General features: G+C 44.3%; 1 protein-coding gene across 1 annotated transcript in view; it reads left to right on the top strand.

Moving 5' to 3' along the window:
* PLEKHO2 (pleckstrin homology domain containing O2) overlaps positions 1 to 7,912 on the top strand; it is a 90,432-nt gene extending 82,520 nt beyond the window's left edge. The window contains exons 5-6 of the mRNA XM_089656669.1: positions 675 to 776; positions 6,166 to 7,912. Of these exons, the coding sequence (XP_089512795.1) occupies positions 675 to 776; positions 6,166 to 7,410 (1,347 nt within the window). The 3' untranslated portion in view covers positions 7,411 to 7,912. The remainder of the gene's footprint in view (positions 1 to 674; positions 777 to 6,165) is intronic.
* The last annotated feature ends 16,643 nt before the right edge of the window (positions 7,913 to 24,555 follow it).

Raw genomic sequence — 24,555 nt, 5'->3', positions numbered from 1 at the left:
ACAATGAAACAAAACTCATTTTTTTCGTTCTGCTCCTGTCTAGAGCCAAGTCAGTGGAATAGCAGAAGGTCCACTTTAACAATGTGCAAAAAAAATGCAAAAACAGCTCTGACCACAAAAAGGGTTAAATCCCAAGGGAAATGTATTAAAATTCAGCAACTGTGTCCTGGGGAGGGTATAAAGGTGCTAAAAAAGAGCAGATGGTGGGAGTGAAAGCCAGAAGTGCATGGGGAGGGTGCTGGCTCTTTATTAGAAGTATGGTAGTAAAGTCTTGCACTGATCTCATAATCTCGTGAGGGATTTGTAGCTATTGGAAGGACCACATAGGATCCAAATGGTCCAGGTCTGTAGGAAGCCCACAGAAGAGTCTGTGGAGTCATTGATTATACTGAGCAGCAGTAAAAAAAGCTGAAGCAGTAGTTTAACCGGTAAAGATGGTGGCCAACCAAGGGCGGACTGACCATTTGGAAACTCGGGCACTGCCTGAGGGCCCGGGGTCAGTAGGGGGCCCCATGACATGCCCCTGGTACCTTTTTCATAGGCTTTTTTGAGTTTAGGCAAGGACACAGGGGCCCCATCATCCCCTATTGCCCGGGGGCCCCATGAGTTGTCAGTCTGCCCCTGTGGCCAACATTAACATGACCTAATGCGGACTTGTATATCTTTTTGGGTAGGTGACGGTAGACACTTCATGCTCTTTGGAACATGTGACCCGGCACAGAGTTAAAGTCGGAGCAGCAAAGAGAAGACCCCCAACCAGGATCCACCTCAAAGAGGTATGCAATTGAAAGCAAATATAGACTGAAAGATCTTTGAGTCCATGTTGCCATATCTGCAGAGGTAGTCAATTGGTCATACTGTCAGAAGTGAACCAATATCCTTCAAGCGCCCATGTGGAAGCCATAAAGCCAGACCCAGGCATGTATGGAGATCTCACTCCTAGAGATAATATATTGCTTAGTGGTAATGGTAGCATGGGGTTCCCCCCAAACAAGTAATGTATTTTCTCCAGGAATCGATTCTTCAAATATTTAGACATTTTCCAGTAAAAAGGCTGCATTCAAAGGCATCATTAGTCCTTGGGGGGGCTGGGGAAAAAAAAGCCTATTCGTATGCCAGATAAGTGGGCCTGGCTGAGGATGCCATGGTTATGACTGCTTTTCTTAGACTACCAGTATCAGGATTAACAGACTTGTAATTTATTGGTGTAGCACATACCCCAGACCTGTGTAGCACATACCCCAGACCTGTGTAGCACATACCCCGACCTGTGTAGCACATACCCCAGACCTGTGTAGCACATACCCCAGACCTGTGTAGCACATACCCCAGACCGACCTTGTCTCAGGTTCTATTCCTTATTAGGTGTTTGGCAGTCAGGCACACAGCAGCTCCACAGTGACTCTATACAAAAAGCAAATAGCGAGTGTCTTTTTGAAGTTTAATGTTGGTGGCGGTGTTGGATGATCCTTGGGATGCTTCAAATTTAGTGCAACGTACAACAAAAGACACTCTGATTATAAGTAGACTCTTCAGGGTGAATCCCCTTATGACTAGTGGTAGATGGACATACAACCCAGGGGACTCAAATTATAGAAGCAGCCCTAAACCAGCAACTCTGGAATAGTCTCTCCATGGATTAAACACCAACAGTCACTAGGGTCTCTCTCCCAGGCCTCTACTGACTGTGTCCCTGGGTACAAGAATACCTCCTTCTAGTACCAGCTAGACCCTGTACCGTGAACCTCCAGGCCAGATCCTCAATGAACTTCCACCAAACTCTTCTCAACAACTATAGAGATAGGCCTCCCTGCCCTCCCTGAGCTGGGACCTCAATGAAACTCCTGAAGTCTTCAGCCAACGTGCCCAGAAAGGCAGCAGCACTTCAGGCTGGGACTTCTTCTCCAGGACAAGGACCCTGCTGTTTCAGACCCAAGACTATTTCTACACACCCCAGCCCCCTACTGGTCATTCTTTACCCAGGGATTGGCTGAAGCTATTCAATTATGCAGGGCCAGGGTCAACCCACTTCATTATAGAACACACTAGAATGCAAAGGAAGCAGTTGAGCCTATTACCAGCAGAACCCAGAACAGCCAAAAGAATTCACTCTGCTCCCCTGGCTACAGAGGAGCCAACAACTATATTTATCTTGTTCCTACTAGCAACCTAACTAGGAGGGCACTACATTGGCAAGAAGGCAGAAGATAAGACTGTGAAAGAGTGCTGTTAGCAAGTAAATAATACCTGATGAGGACCCTCTATAACTTATGACCCTCTATTTTAGGGTTTTTTTTTATTTTTTTTTAGGTTTTTTTCAGGTTTGCTGTGTGAATGTGTTTGCACATCCATCACAGATAATCCCCATAAAGTGTCTAATATGATCATTTTCTCGGTAGCCCCATCTAGTGGCCATATTGTGGTATTTTCCTGGTTGCGGTATTTCAGGAAAATACTGCATTATGGCCAATAGATGGAGCTGACAATAATAAAAAAATAAGCATATAAGAAACAGTTCAGTGATTATTCATGACAGTGGTGATCAAATACCACCAAAATGAAGCTCTATTTGTATGGAAAAAATTTATTTGGATACAGTGTTGCATGCCCGAGCAATCCAGTTAAAGTAGCGGAGTGCCGAATAGCATAACATGGCTTGGTCATACAGGGGGTAAAACCTTTTAGAGGACAAATAGTTAAAATGGATTCCTGGAGATATATATACAGTGAAGTAAATAAGTATTTGACCCCTACTGATTTTGAATGTTTGCCCACTCACAAAGAAATAATCGGTCTAAAAATCAAATGTTTGGTGTATTGTAACACTGAGAGACAGAATAGCAACAAAAAATTCTAAAGAAATGCATGTCTAACAAATGATGCACTGATTTGCATGTTCATGAGGGAAATAAGGATTTGATCCCCTATTATTCAGCAGGATTTCTGGCTACCAGGTGTCTTTCATACAGGTAACAAGCTGAGATTAGAAGCAGTCTCTTAAAGGGAGTGCTGCTAATCTCATTGTGTTACCTGTATAAAAGACACCTGTCCACAGGAGCAATCAAACCATCAGATTCCAAACTCTCCACCATGGCAAAGACCAAAGAGCTGTCCAAGGATGTCAGGGACAAGATTGTAGACCTACACAAGGCTGGACTGGGCTACCAAACTCTCGCCAAGCAGCTTAGTGAGAAGGTGACAACAGTTGGTGCAATCATTTGCAAAAGGAAGAAACACAAAACAAGTGTCAGTCTCCCTAGGTCTGGTGCACCATGCAAGATCTCACCTCGTGGAGTGTCAATGATCATGAGAACAGTGAGGAATCATCCCAGAACTACACGTGAGGATCTTGTCAATGATCTCCAGGCAGCTGGGACCACAGTCACCAAGAAAACAATTGATACCACACTACGCCGACAAGGACTGAAATCCTGCAGTGCCCGCAAGGTCCCTCTGCTCAAGAAAGCACATGTCCAGGCCTGTCTGAAGTTTGCCACTGAACATCTGAATGATGCAGAGGAGGACTGGTTGAAAGTGTTGTGGTCAGATGAGACCAAAATCGAGCTTTTTGGCATCAACTCAACTAGCCGTGTTTGGAGGAGGAGGAATGCTGTCTATGACCCCAAGAACACCATCCCAACTGTCAAACATGGTGGTGGAAACATTCTGCTTTGGGGGTGTTTTACTGCTAAGGGGACAGGACAACTGCACCGCATCAAAGGGACAATGGATGGGGCAATGTACCATCAAATCTTGGGTGAGGACCTTCTTCCCTCAGCCAGGGCATTGAAAATGGGTCGTGGATGGGTGTTCCAGCATGACAATGACCCAAAACACACGGCCAAGGCAACAAAGGAGTGGCTCAAGAAGAAGCACATTAAGGTCCTGGAGTGGCCTAGCCAGTCTCCAGACCTTAATCCAATTGAAAATATATGGAGGGAGCTGAAAGTTCGAGTTGCCAAACGTCAGCCACCAAACCTTAAAGACTTGGAGAGGATCTGCCAAGAGGAGTGGGCCAAAATCCCTTCTGAGATGTGTGCAAACCTGGTGGCCAACTACAGGAAACGCCTGACCTCTGTGATTGCCAACAAGGGATTTGCCACCAAGTACTAAGTCATGTTTTGTGAATGGGATCAAATACTTATTTCCCCCATAAACATGCAAATCAGTGCATAATTTGTTAGACATGCACTTCTTTTGAATTTTTTGTTGCCATTCTGTCTCTCAGTGTTACAATACACCGAACATTTGATTTTTAGACCGATCATTTCTTTGTGAGTGGGCAAACATTCAAAATCAGCAGGGAATCAAATATTTATTTCCTACACTGTGTGTGTGTGTGTGTGTGTGTGTGTGTGTGTGTGTGTGTGTGTGTATATATATATATATATGTATACAGTCAGGTCCATTAATATTGGGACATCGACACAATTCTAACATTTGTGGCTATATACACCACCACAATGGATTTGAAATGAAACAAACAAGATGTGCTTTAACTGCAGACTGTCAGCTTTAATTTGAGGGTATTTACATCCAAATCAGGTGAACGGTGTAGGAATTACAACAGTTTGCATATGTGTCTCCCACTTGTTAAGGGACCAAAAGTAATGGGACAATTGGCTTCTCAGCTGTTCCATGGTCAGGTGTGTGTTATTCCCTCATTATCCCAATTACAATGAGCAAATAAAAGGTCCAGAGTTCATTTCAAGTGTGCTATTTGCATTTGGAATCTGTTACTGTCAACTCTCAAGATGAGATCCAAAGAGCTGTCACTATCGGTGAAGCAAGCCATCATTAGGCTGAAAAAACAAAACAAACCCATCAGAGAGATAGCAAAAACATTAGGCGTGGCCAAAACAACTGTTTGGAACATTCTTAAAAAGAACGAACGTACCGTGAGCTCAGCAACACCAAAAGACCCGGAAGACCACGGAAAACAATTGTGGTGGATGACCGAAGAATTCTTTCCCTGGTGAAGAAAACACCCTTCATAACAGTTGGCCAGATCAAGAACACTCTCCAGGAGGTAGGTGTATGTGTGTCAAAGTCAACAATCAAGAGAAGACTTCACCAGAGTGAATACAGAGGGTTCACCACAAGATGTAAACCATTGGTGAGCCTCAAAAACAGGAAGGCCAGATTAGAGTTTGCCAAACGACATCTAAAAAAGCCTTCACAGTTCTGGAACAACATCCTATGGACAGATGAGACCGAGATCAACTTGTACCAGAGTGATGGGAAGAGAAGAGTATGGAGAAGGAAAGGAACTGCTCATGATCCTAAGCATACCACCTCATCAGTGATCATGGTGGTGGTAGTGTCATGGCGTGGGCATGTATGGCTGCCAATGGAACTGGTTCTCTTGTATTTATTGATGATGTGACTGCTGACAAAAGCAGCAGGATGAATTGTGAAGTGTTTCAGGAATATTATCTGCTCATATTCAGCCAAATGCTTCAGAACTCATTGGACGCTTCACAGTGCAGATGGACAATGACCCAAAGCAGACTGCAAAAGCAACCAAAGAGTTTTTTAAGGGAAAGAAGTGGAATGTTATGCAATGGCCAAGTCAATCATCTGACCTGAATCCGATTGAGCATGCATTTCACTTACTGAAGACAAAACTGAAGGGAAAATGCCCCAAGAACAAGCAGGAACTGAAGACAGTTGCAGTAGAGGCCTGGCAGAGCATCACCAGGGATGAAACCCAGCGTCTGGTGATGTCTATGCGTTCCAGACTTCAGGCTGTAATTGACTGCAAAGGATTTGCAACCAAGTATTAAAACAGTGCAAGTTTGATTTATGATTATTATTCTGTCCCATTACTTTTGGTCCCTTAACAAGTGGGAGGCACATATGTCAACTGTTGTAATTCCTACACCGTTCACCTGATTTGGATGTAAATACCCTCAAATTAAAGCTGACAGTCTGCAGTTAAAGCACATCTTGTTCGTTTCATTTCAAATTCATTGTGGTGGTGTATAGAGCTAAAAATGTTAGAATTGTGTCGATGTCCCAATATTTATGGACCTGACTGTATATATATATATATATATATATATATATATATATACAGTTTATTTCCATTTTCAGACATGCATGTAGTTGTTGATATTTTGCCTTTATTATTTTTAACATAGATTTTAATTTTAACTTATTCAGGTGGCAGAGGCGGCAACTGATGACTCTCTAAGGTTGGGTCTGGAGGCGTTGGACACTGGAATATTAACAATAGTTCCCCCAGCACCCAAGCCTAAGGCAGCAGAACCAGAACCAGAACCGCAAAAGGAACCTGTAAAGATCCCTATGCCACCCACAAAGCCAAATCCTCCACCAACTACAGAGACTACCGCTCCTGACACTGTAGACGGTGAAGTTCAAGCACCTAAAGCACCAGCTCCTCCTCCAAAAAATCTTAAAGAAAATGTTTATGCTCGTGAGAAGCTAATGTCTGAAAATGAACAGACTAGCATGGAAGAAAATCCAGCATTTAATGTTCTTCAAAGCGAGAGCACAGAAAATCTAAATGAAGTGATGAGCTCTCCTCCCAAACCACCTCCTAAAATTCTTTCTGACAAAATGAGGATTAAGTGGGTCGGTTCAGCATCAGACTTGGAGGAGAAAGAGGACATCATGGCGGACGAGAGAGGAAGCAAAGAGAACTTAGTTGAGTTTGAGTCTGATGATCTGGAAAACCCATCAGTCCCACATCAAGTAGAGTCATTAGAAGACTTACGAACAGAGGGATTAAGAAGTCGCTCAAATAGCCTTCAAGATGAATGTAAGAGGGTGTCCCAATATCTGAATGACGAGGACACAGATGAAGGAGCTCTTCAGGGGACATCTGCAGATGGTATATGTAACAGCAATAAGGATAAAGACAACAATGAGTTGGAGAAGAACGATTTACCAACAAGTGATGTCCAAGAACAGAATACTACACAACCAATTGATGAGAAGAAGTTCCGATACATAAAACATAAAAAGAAAACTGGCCATGTGACAATGCAAACACATCACATTAAAAGTCAAATGAAAGCATCTTCCATGGGAGACCTCTTATCTCCAACACCAGATAAGGACAGCACTGTGCTACATCTAACTAAAGACCACTTAGATCAAGTGGAGTTGAAGCTAGCCTGTGGAAAGGAGAGAACAAAGACTCTGCTAAACCAGATTTTGAAAGGACAACTTGGAAAGACTGCAGAAGAGAATGGGGTAGAGTTTAATCCAGAAACCATTCTAAATGATCTGATGACCCAACTTCAAGAAGCTTCTGAGGTTCTTCAAGAGATAAAGGAGAAGGAGCCTAGAAATATCTCAAACACATCAGATGTAGGGACTGAAAACCAGAAAGAAAAGAATAAAGAACTATTGGCACTGCAAAGGAGAAGTGTTCCATTTTAGTAAATGTTTAGAAAAGTTGAAAAAATGAAGATATAATGAAATGCAAACTGCTTTAGCACTTTACTCTTTAAGATCCTGCTGTCACAGCTTGAGGACCAAACTAGCTAAAGTTCCTGTAAATCCAATATTTTTGCAGTAAAGAAATCTGTTATGTTTTTTACTGTATATTATGAGATCTTCTGAAGACTCTGAGGGACTAGAATGCAAAAGCCAAGATAAAAAGAAACTTGAAATAAATAAATGTAAATATACTGTATATAGAAAAACACCCTCAGGCCTGCTGAAGAAAACAGCTCAAAGAGCTATGATGATGTGCAAAGTGTAGCCATCAATAACAATTATTTCAGTCTACTTGGAATAGATCAGCAAAATCTGAAATCTGATTTCTTCCTGTGGGTTACTATATTTGAGCCTTATTTCAGAAGCTTGTTAGTGCCTAAAGATTCCATGTTTATGTAAAAAAAAAAAACAATAAAACTATTGGTAATCACAAAACATAAAATTATTTATAGCCGGTTTTTAAATTTTGGATAGACAGGAACTGTCCGGCTTTTTTGCAGTTTGTGTCTCATTGGGGAAATGTCCATTCCAAAAACAGAAAAGGGTATTAAAGGAGAAGTACAGCCAAAGCTCTTTTGGCTTTGCTTCTCATGTGGATCATAGGAGTGAAGTTCGTTCTGCACTCCTGTGACCCATTCGCAGCTGACAGTGGACTGAAGTCTACTGTCGGTTGACGTCACTCTGGGGAAAGATGCTGACTTCACAGTCAGTATCCACTCTAGAATCTGGAACGGCACCTAGTTTAGCTTCTCAGCAAAGCGCTGAGAGCCTAAGCCAGCCGCTTCCTCCCCCTCCACAGCCCAGGGCTCCAGTAAGCACTGGGGGGGGGATGAGCAGAGAGCAGTGACTGACAGTCCCACTCTCTGCTCAGAGCGGACAGAACTCAGTGATCAGTGGTCATGTGATTGCTGAGTTCTCACCCTTAGAGCCGGTGGTGGACAGATGAAGCATCAGACCAATGCTTCATCCACCTAGGCAGGGGCGAACTGACAACTCATGGGGCCCCCGGGCAATAGGGGATCATGGGGCCCCTGTGTCCTCGCCCATACCAAAAAAGCCTATGAAAAAAGACAATGAAAGGTACCAGGGGCATCTCAAGGGGCCCCCTACTATGGGGCAGTGCCCGAGTGCTCGAATAATCAGTCCGCCCCTGCATCTAGGTAAGTATAATGGGGGGAAAAAAACAACCCCATACTTCTCGTCCAAAGAAAATCTCTCCCAAGTGAAGGAAAATCTCCTCTTAGACAGGTTTCACTAGAACAGGATTGCACACTAGAAGATTTCTACTCACTTCCTGTTCAAGTGACAATTGTAATGTATTAGATTTCTCTCACTGTTTGTCCCGATGATGACAATGGCCACCAGGACAAATAGGTTAAATCTCCCCAGTGGAAAAATATGACTGGGGTTCTACACCTTCCACACTCTATCCTAGCTAGAAAAAAAAAAGATTTGTTGTAGGTACCCATTAAGCCAGGGTTTCTCAACCAGGGTTCCATGGAACCCTAGAGTTCCTTCAAATGTTGCTAGGGGTTCCTTAAGCAATTTCTGCCTCTCAGATAAATTCCCATGGACATCATCGTTTTTTTTTATCTTTCTGTAAGGGGGTAATTCTTCCCAATGTCCACAAGTGTAAGGAGCATTCTCCTTCCTGGTCATCACACTAATGTACTGTATCAGGAGCTGAAGATATAGTAATTTTTAGTAGGGGTTCCCTGAGACTGCAAAGTTATTTCAAGGGTTCCTCTGTGTTGAAAAAGTTGAGAAAGGCTGTTTTAAGACAATACACAATTATTTTGTTAAAATAGCACCTGAAAGTGGCTGAGATATATTAGGGAGCAAGTGAACATGTTGTCCCTAAAGTTGATGTGTATGACGTGTAGGGATCTGAGCGACTTTGACAAGGGCTAAATTGTAATGTCTAGATGACTGGGTCAAAGCAACTCCAAAACTGCAGCTCTTGTGGGATGTCAAGACCAACCAAAGGTGGTCCAAGGAATGAAAACCGTTGAATCAGCTACAGGGTTAGGGACGGCCAATGCTCATTGATACCAGTGGGGTAATGAAGGCTGTCTGGTATAGTCTGATCTGAAAGAAGCGCTACTGTAGCTCAAATTGCTGAAAAGTGAATGTCAGTTCTGATAGAAAGGTGTCAGAAAACACACGGTATCGCAGTTTGTTGTGTATGGGGCTGCGTAGTCACAGACCAGTCAGCATGCCCACCTGTGTCCATAGCAAAAAGCACCTACAATGGGCATGTGAGCATCAGAAATGGACCACAGAGCAATGGAAGAAGGTGGCCTGGTCTGATGAATGACATTGTCTTTTACAGTACATCATTTGGATGGTCGGGTGTGTGCGTCACTTACCTGGGGAAGGGATGGTACTAGGATGCAGTATGGGAATAAGGGAAGCCGGTGGAGGCTTGCCTTCAGAGGTCTAGTGAACTCCATGCCTTGACGGCTCAGGGCTGTTTTGGCAGCAAAAGGGGGACCTGCTCAGTATTAGGTAAGGTTATGTCTGTGTATATACTGGGACTGTTGAAAATTATGTCCATTTTGCACACCTAAGCAGCTCATAATTGTCTGAATTGGGTGACAACTTTAAGTCTATGGGGTCAGGCAGGCTTTTGCATGAAAGTAAAGGTTGGAAAACCAGTATGGATCTTATTGTACCCTTCCAACCTAGGGAGCACAACCTGAACATCTCTTCTTCTGCCCAGATATCTGTCTGCCTTCCCAGTGATTGGTCAGGACTGGTAGAAAGAGAAATGAGACAATGAAAGCTACTTCTAGCCACATGCTATACCTCTTACTTGTTTTGGAACAGCAATTCCAAGTGTCAGACTGGGTTATATGCATGGGTGTATACGTGTGTGGCCATACACACATGCTATAAGCCCACTGGTGGCTTTATTTTCCCATTACAGCTGCTTCTCCCATTACAAAGACTGCTGCAGGGCACCGCCATCTTGGATTTAAAACCAGCAGCCCAGAAGACTCAGAGATATCACCCAAGTGACACTCAATAGCAGTCACCAAACTGTGACCTATGTGCCTGGTGTGGCCCTTTGCTTTTTTCCACTGTTCCTCCCACTGATATGAGGCACTATACCTCCCACTGACACCAACAGTGGGACACCATTCCTTCCACTGGCCACTCTTCAGCCCCCCTAAAGTCTGAAGGACAGTAAACTGACCGCCTGTTCAGAAAGTTTGGGGACCCCTGCTCTATAGTATTTACTTTCATTCCTGCCTTAATGCAAAGGTTATGTAGGGAGGTGAGGGGTGGAGATGCTGGGTCAGCACAGACAGTAAATAGACACTCCTAGAAGAGGAGAGGGTTGTGACAGTAATTTGTACTAGGGAAATGACTCTCCTGGAGTAGTCAATGATTATAGTAAAGCATTATGTATCTATCATGTCCACCACTCAACTACAGTTGGGTCAATGATGTAGCAATGGTCCTAAAATACTTGTTACGTATTATTGAGGAAAGCTGTATGTATGTATCCTGTCCACAAATCGATTACAGCCTCATGGACATCTAACAAACCCTTTCACATTAGACTTGCGAGATTTTGAATTGAAAAGGGCATTCTTCACCGCAATACTCTTGTTTGGTTAATGCTGCTTAAAGTAGTTTCAGCAAATGCTTGCTATAGAGACAATTGCACCCTATTATAAACAGTCACCCCTTGCCTATTACTGGTCATACCTAAAATACTTGAGAAGCCATGTATTCAAAGAGTAAGCAGGACCATACCTTACTTAACGTAAGTCTTTCAGCATTTCAAGTCATGGTAGCAAGAAGCATGATAATGTCCAATGCGGAGGATTAACCACTTAGGTTTCACAGTTTAAGCAGCTTAACCCCTTTACGCCGGCCGCACACAAATGTGCAGCTTCCCAGCATCTGGGCCTAGACGCCGAGCAGCCGCACATTTGCGTTCATGTAAAAAAAAAACATATGTGCTGAGAGCGCGCGCCCTGTGCGCTCCCAGCACACATGTCCGGTACTCATGGAAAGGTCCCGGTCTGCTCTTTCGATCGGGACCTTTCCTGATCATGTGACCGCTGTGCCGACGCGTCATGGCGGTCACATGATCCCTAAACCACACCCCACCCGCCCCGCCTCCCGGCGTCTGAAACTCTTAAAGGGCTGGGAGGCGGCGGCGAAAAGGGGTTAAAGGGGACCTTTGGCTAATTGGATTGTTGTATAACCCAAGAGTATTTGCTGTGCTGCCCGCCACCTAGAGGGAGGATAATCCGTTACAAGGCTTACCTTGCTTTCCTTAAGAGGACCTCGAATTATATATTTATATGCGCATTTCCATTGCGCATCTGGTGAGTGCGTAATTTTACTACACCTACAAGCACTGAAGTAACGTTGCAGTTGGCACTTTAAAGCACAAATTGTCACCTTATGAACTTTTATCATATATTTTATTGTCACTTTATGAACTTTTATCATTTCATTCTAACTTTATTCATTATATCAGAATTACATATTATTGGGTCATATAATACGGATACTTCTTTGATTGTTTTAGCGCTGCACTTTGATTTATGAATTTATTAATTCTTAGAGGGGGGGGGGGTTGTTCCTGAATCCTTTTTTCCTGTGCGTAGAAAAGCCAATTGTAGATATTCTTGTATGTTTCCGTATACGCTGAAACCTTGTATGGAGGACTCCCATTCCAAGCTGGAGATTCAGAATAGCAAAAGTGTGCTCCTTCACCAGGCAGACTCATGTGTTTCAGGGGGACACACCCCCTTCCTCAGAACACTGAGGAAGGAGGTGCATCCCCAAAACACGTAAGTCTGCCAATTCGAGTGACAGTTTGGCCCTGGTGACACCTCCTCACTACTGGATCACTCTACAGTAGTATACATCACTTGCCTCTTGGCACACCCGTATGTTTTTGGTGTTGGGTGTTTTACAATAATGTTTTTGGCAATGTACTAAGCGTTTGCGCAAACTGTTTGGTTTTACAGTTTTCTGTCAAGATTTCCTGTCTGAGGAGGGCTGCATCTGTGGGGCATATCAGTTGAAGACTCTTCTGGAGATCATCATAATCACAGTTGGCACTGTCCAGATGTCTATGCCTCTTGAGCACTGGGATGTATGTGTATACCTTTTTCTGAAGGATGGAGGTTAAGTCAATGGGTGATGGTGTTGTGGCAGGTGTGATGGTGACAATGGCGGGAACCCTTTCAACCAAGGTCATTGAGGGGATGGGGGTCAGGCTCAGTGGTCAGAGTGAGGCATGCCATGCAGGTACGGTGGGGTGTGCAGGTGTCCTGGTGGGTATTGACAGCAAGGGAGGCAACAGCCCATCCTACCTCATTGGCTACAAACACACAGATTGGGTGGCATTTTGGGGGTGGTTGGTGCAGTAAGAAGTGTGTGCAAGTTTTTAGACCTACCTATCCTCATTTTACCTGGGAAAGAGATGGCACCAGAATGCAGTATGGGAAGAAGGCAAGCTGGTGGAGGCAGATACCACAGCATACCTTGAGGGGTCTAGTGAACGCCGCGCCTCGCCGGGTAATGAATAATTGTCTCAGATAAGCTTTGATTTTCTAGAGCAACTCCTTAGTTTCTCCATATAATTCTGCTTTAATGCAAAGGTTGAATGTAATCGGTTACTGTAATGCAATTCAGACTATCTATGAGATGCCTTTCACAAATATTATGATGCATGGGACTCCTCTGGTCTTCTAAGTATTCCTGAACCCCAGCAGTTCTTTCCAGTTCAGCAAGTTTCCAATCTTGGTACAAAAATCAGAAGTGACAGGATAATAATAACATAAATCTGAGTTTGTAATTTTCTGCTTTCCAGCATCAGAGTTCCATATAACTAAATAAAATCTGACAAAACATAACTAAATCCTGTTCAGAAAAATAGTACTTTCTGAGATTAGTTTTGAACTTTCCTCCAGTTAGTTTCAGGTCATGCCCCCATGTTCTTGATTTCTTTAGTCTCTTTTCACCATAACCTGTATGGGTATACTAACCCCTTTCTTAATAATGCAAGTTTTCTGCTTGAGCTATGAAGGCTTGCAAAAAAACATAAGGCTATACTTGGAAGAAACTGAGTCCAATGCAGTCTACTGAACTTGCCAAATACTTCAGTTGCCATATCTTCATATTTCATGGTGGCTGGAAGACAAGTTTGTCAATAAACTGTAGATTCCATTCAGACATTTTATCCCAGAAGCAAATTCTGTCTTTAAATACAGTTCCAAGAACAAGATCTGGTGCTGTTCACTGCTGTACATTCAGCTGCAGAATAACAGGTGGAATGGAACATCTGAACGACATCATACTGCTGCCACTAATTGAATATGCTAGCGCATGATAGAGACTGAATACTTCAAAACCTCTCTGTGCCTCTCTTGGTCTCTCTGTATACATTTATCAATAGTAAGGTACAGTTAGGCACACTGGGCTGAATCAAAGAGCAGCAGTGGTTACAGCAAAGCTTAAGGCCAGTTGAAGGCCTTTCCCAAGCTTTTTACCCCAGAGGAACGCCTACAAATTTGTTGGGCTGAATGGGAAAAATGCCCCTTACATTGGTAAGTTGGATGTTGGCTTTTTGCAACTTGCGTTGGCCCCAAAACTACTTGGGTCTTGAGGAACCCTTACCAAAACCAATTCATCAGGGTCAATGGGAAAAATTACCCTTACATTAGTGGTCAGTTGGATGTTGGCTTCACCAACTCATGTTGGCCCCAAAACTACTTAGGTCTTGGGGAATCCTTACCAAAACCAATTAATCGGGGTCAATGGGGAAAATGCCCCTTACATTGGTGGTTAGTTGTATGTTGGCTTTGCCAACTGTCGTTGGCCCCAAAACTACATAGGTCTTGAGGAACCCTTACCAAAACCAATTTATCGGTGTCAATGGGAAAAATGCCCCTTACAGTGTTGGCTAGTTGAGTGTTGCCTTTGCCAACTGGCGTTGGCCTCAAAACTATATAGGTCTTGGGGAACTCTTACCAAAACCAATTCATTGGGGTTAATGGGAAAATGCCTCTTTTATTAGTGGTTAGCTGGGTGTTGGTTTGCCAACAGATGTTGCCCTAAAACTATGTAGGTTACCCTTACCAAAACCAATTTATCGGGGTCAATGGGAAAAATGCCCCTTACAGTGGTGGCTAGTTGAGTGTTGCCTTTGCCAACTGGCGTTGGCCCCAAAACTATATAGGTCTTGGGGAACCTTAACCAAAACCAATTCACGAGGGTCAATGGGAAAAATGCCCCTTATATTAATGGTCAGTTGGATGTTGGCTTTGCCAACTAGCATTGGCTCCAAAATTACATAGGTCTTGAGGAACCCTTACCAAAACCAATTCCTCGGCGTCAATGGGAAAAATGCCCCTTAAATTGGTAGCCAGTTGGATGTTGGCTTTTGCCAACGGATGTTGCCCCAAAACTATGTAGGTCTTGGGGAACCATTACCAATTCACGAGGGTCAATGGGAAAAATGCCCCTTATATTAATGGTCAGTTGGATGTTGGCTTTGCCAACTGGCATTGGCTCCAAAATTACATAGGTCTTGAGGAACCCTTACCAAAACCAATTCATCGGGGTCAATGGGAAAAATGACCCTTAAATTGGTGGCCAGTTGGATGCTGGCTTTGCCAACTGGATTTGGCCCCAGAACTATGTAGGCTCTATCAAATGAGAAGTCAAACAGCCACAGCTCAAGAAACCTCTAGCAACCTCTGGAGCAACCATGGAGTTCCACAGAACCCTGGTTGAGTTTGGCTTCATTACACCTACCTGCATGCTACTTCTGTCCACTGCATGCCACTCTGCAGTAGGTCAAAACTACTTGCTGGCTCCACAGATGTCTATGCTAATTTTTTTTACTGCCCCCCAACCACGCCACCTTAGGCTGCAAAGGCAGGGTTCTATATTTGCTGCATCCACAACCTGTTCAAGTGATTGAGGCCATGCTGCAGCTGTTGGCAATGTACACAATTGCAGGGCGATGGTGCAGATTTTTAGGGGTTAAAAAGGAGGTTAGGAGGCAACTTATCTCCTCCTCACTGCCTGTCAAACACCCCCTAAAAAGGATCTACCATATATAGCTCTTCAGAGGCCAATGCTTACATAAACGAGCCTGTACAGAACTGTGTGCAAAAGGCAAAGGACAGCCTCTAGTCAAACAATTACAAATTGTGATTGGTACAGACAGAGCCAAATCATCTACAAAGCAATCTTGGTAGGAGCCTAGGGTTTGGTGGTTGTTCAGGGGGCCCAGGTACAACCCTGCTATAGAATATGAGTATATACAGATTTTTCCTTTGGCAACCTTGACTATTATACCAAGTAAGGTATAAATAAAGTTCTGTACTACTAACAAAATTAAAATTAAAAAACAAAGAAATGTCAATATGCGTCAAATACAACAAAAACACACACAAACAAAAAATTTAAAAAAAATAAGTCCACAAAAACAAACAGGTCTTCTTTTAAATATCCCACTTGTGAAAAGGTGCATGAATGTAATAAACCTCTTCAAAATGTGCATTGCATATGTGTTCCCAATGATGTCATCAATGACGAAACGCGTAGGAAAGAGTTGGCATTCGTGAAGTCACCATGAACCGAGAAGAAGACTTCTCCACTTTGGGACTGGCTTGTACAATCAGTGTTGTGTTTTATTCTTATGTGAGTAGTTTTATTGATTTTAATAAAGACTTGCCGAGTGGTTTTGCTCTATGTAGTGCACTTGGTTTTTTGGCCTTCCTGTCAGGACTCTAGCAGTAGCTTTATATGTCCAGAGTTTGGGGTTTCCCCAGGGTCTAAGTCCCAGTCTGCTTGTTCACCAGAGCCCCTGATGGTGGGGATGGACTTGGAGCAGGCTGAGACCAGGTCGCGGCCCCCAGGCATGCCCAGCTGCGGTAGAGGAGACCGCTAGTGTCACGTACTTTAGCAGTGAGCCTGACGTGAAGAGGCAGAGCAGACCAGAGCAGGATGCGGATGGATCCGTGCGGCAGGTAGCGGAGTCAGGCGGGCCAGGTTCGATATCTGAGAAGGCAGAGCGGACCAGAGCAGCAGGCAGAGGGATAGTCGGGTCACAGGCCAGGTTCAGCAACAGGAGGTCAGAATGATCAGGAGCAGGCAGAAGAATATCCAGAGACAAGCCAGGGGTCAGGGCAGGAGAAGGTCACGATAGTCAGGAGCAGGCTGAGTTCGGCAACAGGAAACAACTCAGGAAACACAGGCAGAGGAATAAGACCATATGGCAATTTGGATCCAGCAGTGGCCCATTTAAATAGCCCGCCCGGCTATTCTTTAAGCATTTTTGTTTATTTGTGTTTTTGCTATATTTGACACAGTTTAGCATTTCTTTTTTTTTTTTTCATTTTGTTAGCAGTGCAGCACTTTACAACCTTATGTGCACATTAACCTTCCCAGCAGTCTGATTATGTCCATATTTCTGTGCTCAAAGCGGTACATTTTTTTGCATGGAAATGTTGTTTTTTTATTGTAGGCCTGTAATTCTCAGGAATAACTCACTGAAATCTGTCCGAACAAGAGTCTAGTAAACATCCCGGGTAGGATAAAACTTGAAACACGAAATCATAAATTATAATATAATAATCATAAATAATAATAATAATAATAATAAATGTAATTCAATAATATAATCAAACCAAAAACACTGAAATGTGAAATATAGCGCCAAGTTCGCACATCGCTGAGCAAAGTCGCAGAATCGTTTTCAGTGTCTGATGAGGAATTTCCCCCACGAATCATTATCACTCAATTCTGCAAGTGGTTCTGATTTACTATCGCTGTTCTCTAGCCGGTCTAAAACCGCTTTTGACCTAAAGGGACACTTTTTGGACGCCATGGACGTTTCTCAGTTTCCAAGCAGAAAGAACAGTAAAAATGCAGGCAGGGCACCGGACAAAGCACTCGGGACCAGAGGGGGACTGACAACTCATGGGGCCCCCGGGCAATAGGGGATCATGGGACCCCTGTGTCTTTACCCAAACTCAAAAAAGCCTATGAAATAGGTACCAGGGGCATCTCATGGGGCCCCCTACTGACCCCGGGCCCTCGGGCAGCGCCCGAGTTTCCAAATGGTCAGTCCGCCTCTGCTCGGGACAAAATGTATGTGAAATGGTTTGATACAGGAATGTTATACTATGTGATTTTAGTGTATTTAGTGAATGTCACTTTTAAAATTTTTAGAATTTCCCGCCGGTTCTGTCCCCCGTACGTCCTGACGTTGCAGGGAACGGAACCCGGAAAACAGATGCCGACATCGGCTGGAGGACATTGCCGGGGACACTGCAGGGGGGACATCGCGGGAGCGCAGGACAAGGTAAGTGTAGAAGGGATCCCGGAGCAACGCTGCAGAGTATTCCCGAGTGTAGCTCGTGGTTCCTGCTTGTGGTGCTAAAAACTTTACCCCGAGCTACACTCGGGAACAGGGGCGGACTGACAGCTCATGGGGCCCCCGGGCAATAGGGGATTATGGGGCCCCTGTGTCGTTGTCCAAACTCAAAAAAGCCTATGAAAAAGGTACCAGGGGCATCTCATGGGGCCCCCTACTGACCCTGAGCCCTCCGGCAGTGCCCGAGTTTCCAAATGGTCAGTCCGCCCCTGCTCGGGAATACCGCCAGGGAGGTTAAAGGCCATTGATATCCAATGGAGTGCTCGCAGCTCTTTATTTCACCCATTAATGCCGTTCCACGTGTTCTTTATATTTATTATACGAAATTTCAAACTTGCAGAACTATGTGTATTTATAGCCTGACCACACCTCTGGGTGACCAATCACAATCCTAGGAAGTACAATAAAACTGCCCAAAGCAATAATAGTAATACAGTACAGATGCAAAGAAAATGTTTTGTTGAGCTTATCCGAGCATCCGATGTAAATGAGTTTCTTGTAAATGAAGAGCATGACCTGAGTCAATGAACCCATTCTGGGGGGTTTTTTTTTTTGCAATTTCTCTTTAAAATGTGCTGGTTGTTGTGACACTGAAGTATGACGATCTATGATCTGTGACAGGAAGGTTTAGCCATCCCTCATCCTGTGCGTTGTCGGTACAGCTCAGCAATAGCGCCCCCTGTCCCCTCCTAGCAGTGCGCCAACAATATAATCGACAGCGGCACAGGAGGCACAGCGTATGCGCTGTCAGGAGACGGCAAGGCTGCAGCAATAAGGCTCCATGCACACCGGGCGTCTTTATAACACTGGTAGCTGTGTAAAGCCGCGTTAAAAACGCATTTTTTTAGCATTTTTTGCATTAGCGTTTTTCCACATTTTTTCACATTTGCATTTGTTACCAAAAAAAAAATTTTTATGCTCCAAAACAAAATCCAAAGTCCGCATTTTACCGTGTTTTGCTGCATTTTTCGGTCCTCCTGCACACTTGACATTTTTACAGCGGCTGTTTTTGGCTTTTGACATTTTTTTTCTACAGCCAGTAAACCCCCCAGCATGTTCTCCTATGTATCCATCCCCGGCGTGTTCTCCTACGTGTCCATCCCCGGCGTGTTCTCCTACGTGTCCATCGCCGGCGTGTTCTCCTACCTGTCCATCCCCGGCGTGTTCTCCTACCTGTCCATCCCCGGCGTGTTCTCCTACCTGTCCATCCCCGGCGTGTTCTCCGACCTGTCCATCCCCGGCGTGTTCTCCGACCTGTCCATCCCCGGCGTGTTCTCCGACCTGTCCATCCCCGGCGTGTTCTCCTACCTGTCCATCCCCGGCGTGTTCTCCGACCTGTCCATCCCCGGCGTGTTCTCCGACCTGTCCATCCCCGGCGTGTTGTCCTACGTGTCCATCCCCGGCGTGTTGTCCTACGTGTCCATCCCCGGCGTGTTGTCCTACGTGTCCATCCCCGGCGTGTTGTCCTACGTGTCCATCCCCGGCGTGTTGTCCTACGTGTCCATCCCCGGCGTGTTGTCCTACGTGTCCATCCCCGGCGTGTTGTCCTACGTGTCCATCCCCGGCGTGTTGTCCTACGTGTGCATCCCCGGCATGTTCTCCTACGTGTCCATCCCCGGCATGTTCTCCTACGTGTCCATCCCCGGCATGTTATCCTACGTGTCCATCCCCGGCATGTTATCCTACGTGTCCATCCCCGGCATGTTATCCTACGTGTCCATCCCCGGCATGTTATCCTACGTGTCCATCCCCGGCATGTTATCCTATGTGTCCATATACACATAGACTGGAATCAGCGTTTTTTGGCTGGGACATAGGATAACATGCCGGGGATGGACACATAGGATAACATGCCGGGGATGGACACATAGGATAACATGCCGGGGATGGACACATAGGATAACATGCCGGGGATGGACACATAGGATAACATGCCGGGGATGGACACATAGGATAACATGCCGGGGATGGACACATAGGATAACATGCCGGGGATGGACACACAGGAGAACATGCCGGGGATGGACACATAGGATAACATGCAGGGGGGTTTACTGGCTGTAGAAAAAAACGTCAAAAGCCAAAAACAGCCGCTGTAAAAACGTCCCGTGTGCATGAGGACTAACACTGAAAAACGCAGCAAAATGGCATTTCTGGAGCAAAATTTGTTTTTGTGCAAAAAAACGCTAAAAACAGAAATGCAAAAAAACGCAGCTGAACGCTAATGCAAAATTGCTAAAAAATGTAGCAAAACTCAAATTTTTAACGCGACTTTACACAGCTATTGCTACCAGCGTTACTAAAACGCCCCGTGTGTGTAGAGCCTTACAGCTAGAGTACTGAATTTACACCCAGGGGCGGACTGACCATTTGGAAACTCGGGCACTGCCCGAGGGCCCGGGGTCAGTAGGGGGCCCCATGAGATTCCCCTGGTACCTTTTTCATAGGCTTTTTTGAGTTTGGGCAAGGACACAGGGGCCCCATGATCCCTATTGCCCAGGGGGCCCCATGAGTTGTCAGTCCACCCCTGTATACACCTCAATCTGGGCAGAAAAGTTAAGTAAATTTCTCCCAGCAACTCGCTTTTGTTTTGCTACATAGTGCTGCTTCAGTCTAGGTTCACACCTAAGTGTTTTCCGCAGCGTTTTGTGTTTTGCAGAAACCCAGTACAGTCCATTTAACATGATTTCCTATGGGACACGTTCACATCACCGTGTTTTCACCTGGTGCGTTTTTTGGAAAGGGTCAGGGACTTTTTTAAATGCAAAATGTTGCGTTTTTGGTTCTATAGACTTCAATGGAGATACTGCAGAAAAGCATGTAGTGCATTTTTAATGAAAACGCAGAGGTGTGAACCTTTCCCATAGGAAATCATGTTAAGTGGACTGCAGTGCGTTTCTGCAAAATGCAGTAGAATGCGCATAGGTATGAACCTAGACTTAGTGCACATGCAACAACACAACCAGGAGCGGACTGACAACTCATGGGGCCCCCAGGCAATAGGGGATCATGGGGCCCCTGTGTCCTTGACCAAACTCAAAAAAGCCTATGAAAAAGGTACCAGGGGCATCTCATGGGGCCCCCTACTGACCCCGGGCCCTCGGGCAGTGCCCGAGTTTCCAAATGGTCAGTCCGCCCCTGAACACAACTGAGTTCTGTCTGTGCTGCTTTTTTAATCTGCACTACCAGCAAAATTTCACATCAAGCCCGACTTTGAAATCGTGCAACTTACAGCGAAGTCGCACAATTTCAAAGTCGGGTGAACTGCCGATTTCAGGTGCGATTAGCAAGACATCTGATACAGATGTCTATGCAAAACGCACCAAAAGTAGTGCATGTAAGACTTTTGAAATCAGTGCGGCTCCGACCAAGTTGGAACCGCACCGATATGACCGCTCCAATTGCGGACAATAGGTGCGACTTTCCATGTGATTTGCAAGTCGCAGGGTGTGCAATTCGCATGCCAGATCGCACCCGGTGTGACCGGGGTGTTAGTGCACACCGGACATTTTTAACCATTTCAATACCGGGCAATTTTACACCTTCCTGCCCAGGCCATTTTTCAGGTTTCAGCGCTCTCACACTTTGAATGACAATTGCGCGGTCATACAACACTGTACCCAAACTAAAATGTTATCATTTTCTTCACACAACTAGAGCTTTCGTTTGGTGGTATTTAATCACCGCTGGGGATTTAATTTTTTGCTAAATTATCAGAAAAAGACTGAAAATTTTGAAAAAAAAACAAATTTTTCTTTGTTTCTGTTATAAAAGTTTGCATAATTGTTCTTCATAAATTTAGGCCGAGATGTATTCTGCTACATGTCTTTGGTGAAAATAACCCAAATTAGGATGTATTATTTATTTTGTAGGAAAGTTATAGAGTTCACAAACTATGGGATAGATCTGAAAATTGATCAATCCTGAAGTACCAACGGCCAATCTAATTTCTTGAGGTCCAAGAATGTCAGAACAGTACAGATATCCCCCAAATGTCAGGACAGTACAGATATCCCCCAAATGTCAGGACGGTACAGATATCCCCCAAATGTCAGAACGGTACAGATATCCCCCAAATGTCAGAACAGTACAGATACCCCCCAAATGTCAGAACAGTACAGATATCCCCCAAATGTCAGAACAGTACAGATATCCCCCAAATGTCAGAACAGTACAGATATCCCCCAAATGTCAGGACAGTACAGATATCCCCCAAATGACCCCTTTTTGTAGAGTAGACAGTCCGACGTACTTCATAAGAGGAATGGCGAGTTTTTTGAAGTTGTATTTTTTTTGTCAAAATATTTCGGAAAATGAAAAAATGCAAAAAATTATTTTCACTATTTTTTTTTTACATACCGTCACCAGTGCAGTACAGCGTCATCATATAACTGGCATGGCGGTAATCACGGACACTGACTGGTGACAGTATGAAAAAAACATTTTATTTTTTTATTATTTTTAATTTTTTATTATTTTTTTCTTTTTTTTAAGATTTTTTTTTAATATTTCACTATGTCCAAAGTAGTACAATGTTACCATAGTAACATTGTACTACTTTGGGGAAGTGATCAGTATTTTTTTTTTTTTTTTTTACACAATTTGCTTATAGCAAAGAATTACTTTGCTATAAGCAAGCATTTACCTGAATGACATCGATTCATTCAGGTTTTTTTTTTTTTTTGGTGCTTAGCTGTGATTTGGCCACAGCTAATCACATGACATGTGCATGTGATCGCTGTGACTTCACAGCTAGACACTAGTATACAATGGATGGCATGAATGAAGCCATCCATTGTATACAACTGTCATGTGACCTGCTGTGATTGGTCACAGCAGGTCACATGGTACCGGCAACGGGGCCGATACTCAGATCTGTCATCGGCCGTGTCCGAGGTACACGGCCAGTGACAGATCGCGCGGCTCTGCAAGAGCGAAAACTGCGCATGTGCGGGAGGACGCCATTTGGCGTCCACCCGGAAATCCAATACATTTTTCCCGCTGCCTTTTGGCTATTGGCCGGGCGTGTATTGGTTAACATGAACACTAGCGCTTTTCTTTTTTTAAGCTAAAAAAACACTGGGATAAACGCTGGATAAACAATGCTGGTAATAGCATTTTTTAGTAGCATTTTAGTAGCGTTCAGAAGCGTTTTATTCGCATTTTTAAATAAAGAAAAGGCTCTGTCAGGTGTTTACTTTTTGCTTTATGGTTAGGTTTAATGAATAGCGCAGCACTATTTATTTATTCTTTTTTTATTTTTAGCATTTTAACAGTACATGTAGAGTGAACAAAAAAAAAAAAGCTAGAAAAAATCTGTTAGGAGCCTTTTAGCAGAGTTTAGCAGCATTTAGCGTTTTTTTTCTCTGCTGGAAAATCACACCAAAAACCTTTTTTTCCTGCTCCTAGATGCTGAAGCTCAAAAAACGCTACCAGCCTAAAGTAGTGTGCATGGACACATAGGAGAACATTATTTAACTTCTAGGAGCAGAAAATAATCTGCTGATAATAGCTTCTAGGAGCTTAAAAAAACGCTAGTGTGCATGGAGCCTTAGGAGCCTCTGGCGTTTTTTTTTCTGCCTCTAAACACCCTGCATGTTAGCCTATGTGTCCTTGCACACATAGGCGTTTAGAGGCAGAAAAAAACCCACTGCCAGCGTGTCCAGGAGCAGCGGCGTTTTGGCAGAAAACAATGCTTGATGCTTGTAAACGCATGTAAACCCGTCTAGGTGCCCTCATCATTAATTCATTTCAATGACCAGAATAAATTATTATTATGGCCAATGAAAAGAAGAAATGCGTTTAGAGGCAGGAAAAATCCCCACTGCCAGCACAATCAGGAGCAGCGGCGTTTTGGAAAAAAAATGCTTGATGCGAGTAAATGCGTCTAAATGAGCGTTAACGTTAGTCGCATTCAGTGTTTGAGGGTTAATTCATTTCCATGGCCAGGATAAATTATTCTGTGCAATGAATTGAATTAAAGCTCAAGAGCTTGATGTGCCGTCATGTGCAAAACGCCTTACACACGTCTACAAACGTCAAGCGGTTTTTCTGCAAAAATGCTGCTGAGAAGAGGAAAGACGACTAAGAGAGATAGAAAATGTCCCGTGTGCACGAGGCCTTCGGAAGAGCCTTTTGGGGTACACCCCCTTCTTGTGAGGTCCAAGCAATACTACGGCCAAAGCATCAATCTTCCGAGTCCTCCTGTCCACCTTGTCCAATCAGACAACACCTTGCATTCAGTGAAAAAATACAAAGAAATACAAAGCATTCTGTGATTGGTGGTGTTGTGGAGGGGGGATTTGGAGAGGTGATGGGTATGGTGCTAGGAGGGGGGATTTAGAGAGGTGATATGTATTGTGCTAGGAGGGGGGATTTGGAGAGGTGATGGGTATTGTGCTAGGAGGGGGGATTTGGAGAGGTGATGGGTATTGTGCTAGGAGGGGGGATTTGGAGAGGTGATGGGTATTGTGCTAGGAGGGGGGATTTGGAGAGGTGATGGGTATTGTGCTAGGAGGGGGGATTTGGAGAGGTGATGGGTATTGTGCTAGGAGGGGGGATTTGGAGCAGGGGCGGACTGACAACTCACGGGGCCCCCGGGCAATATCAGATCATGGGGCCCCTGTGTCCTAGCCCAAACTCAAAAAAGCCTATGAAAAAGG

Source organism: Staurois parvus, unplaced genomic scaffold, assembly GCF_062004578.1.
Source record: "Staurois parvus isolate SC_StPar_1 unplaced genomic scaffold, SC_StPar_1.0 ptg000927l, whole genome shotgun sequence".
NCBI classification, from domain to species: Eukaryota; Metazoa; Chordata; class Amphibia; order Anura; family Ranidae; genus Staurois; species Staurois parvus.
This window is presented reverse-complemented; position numbering and strand designations above follow the sequence as displayed.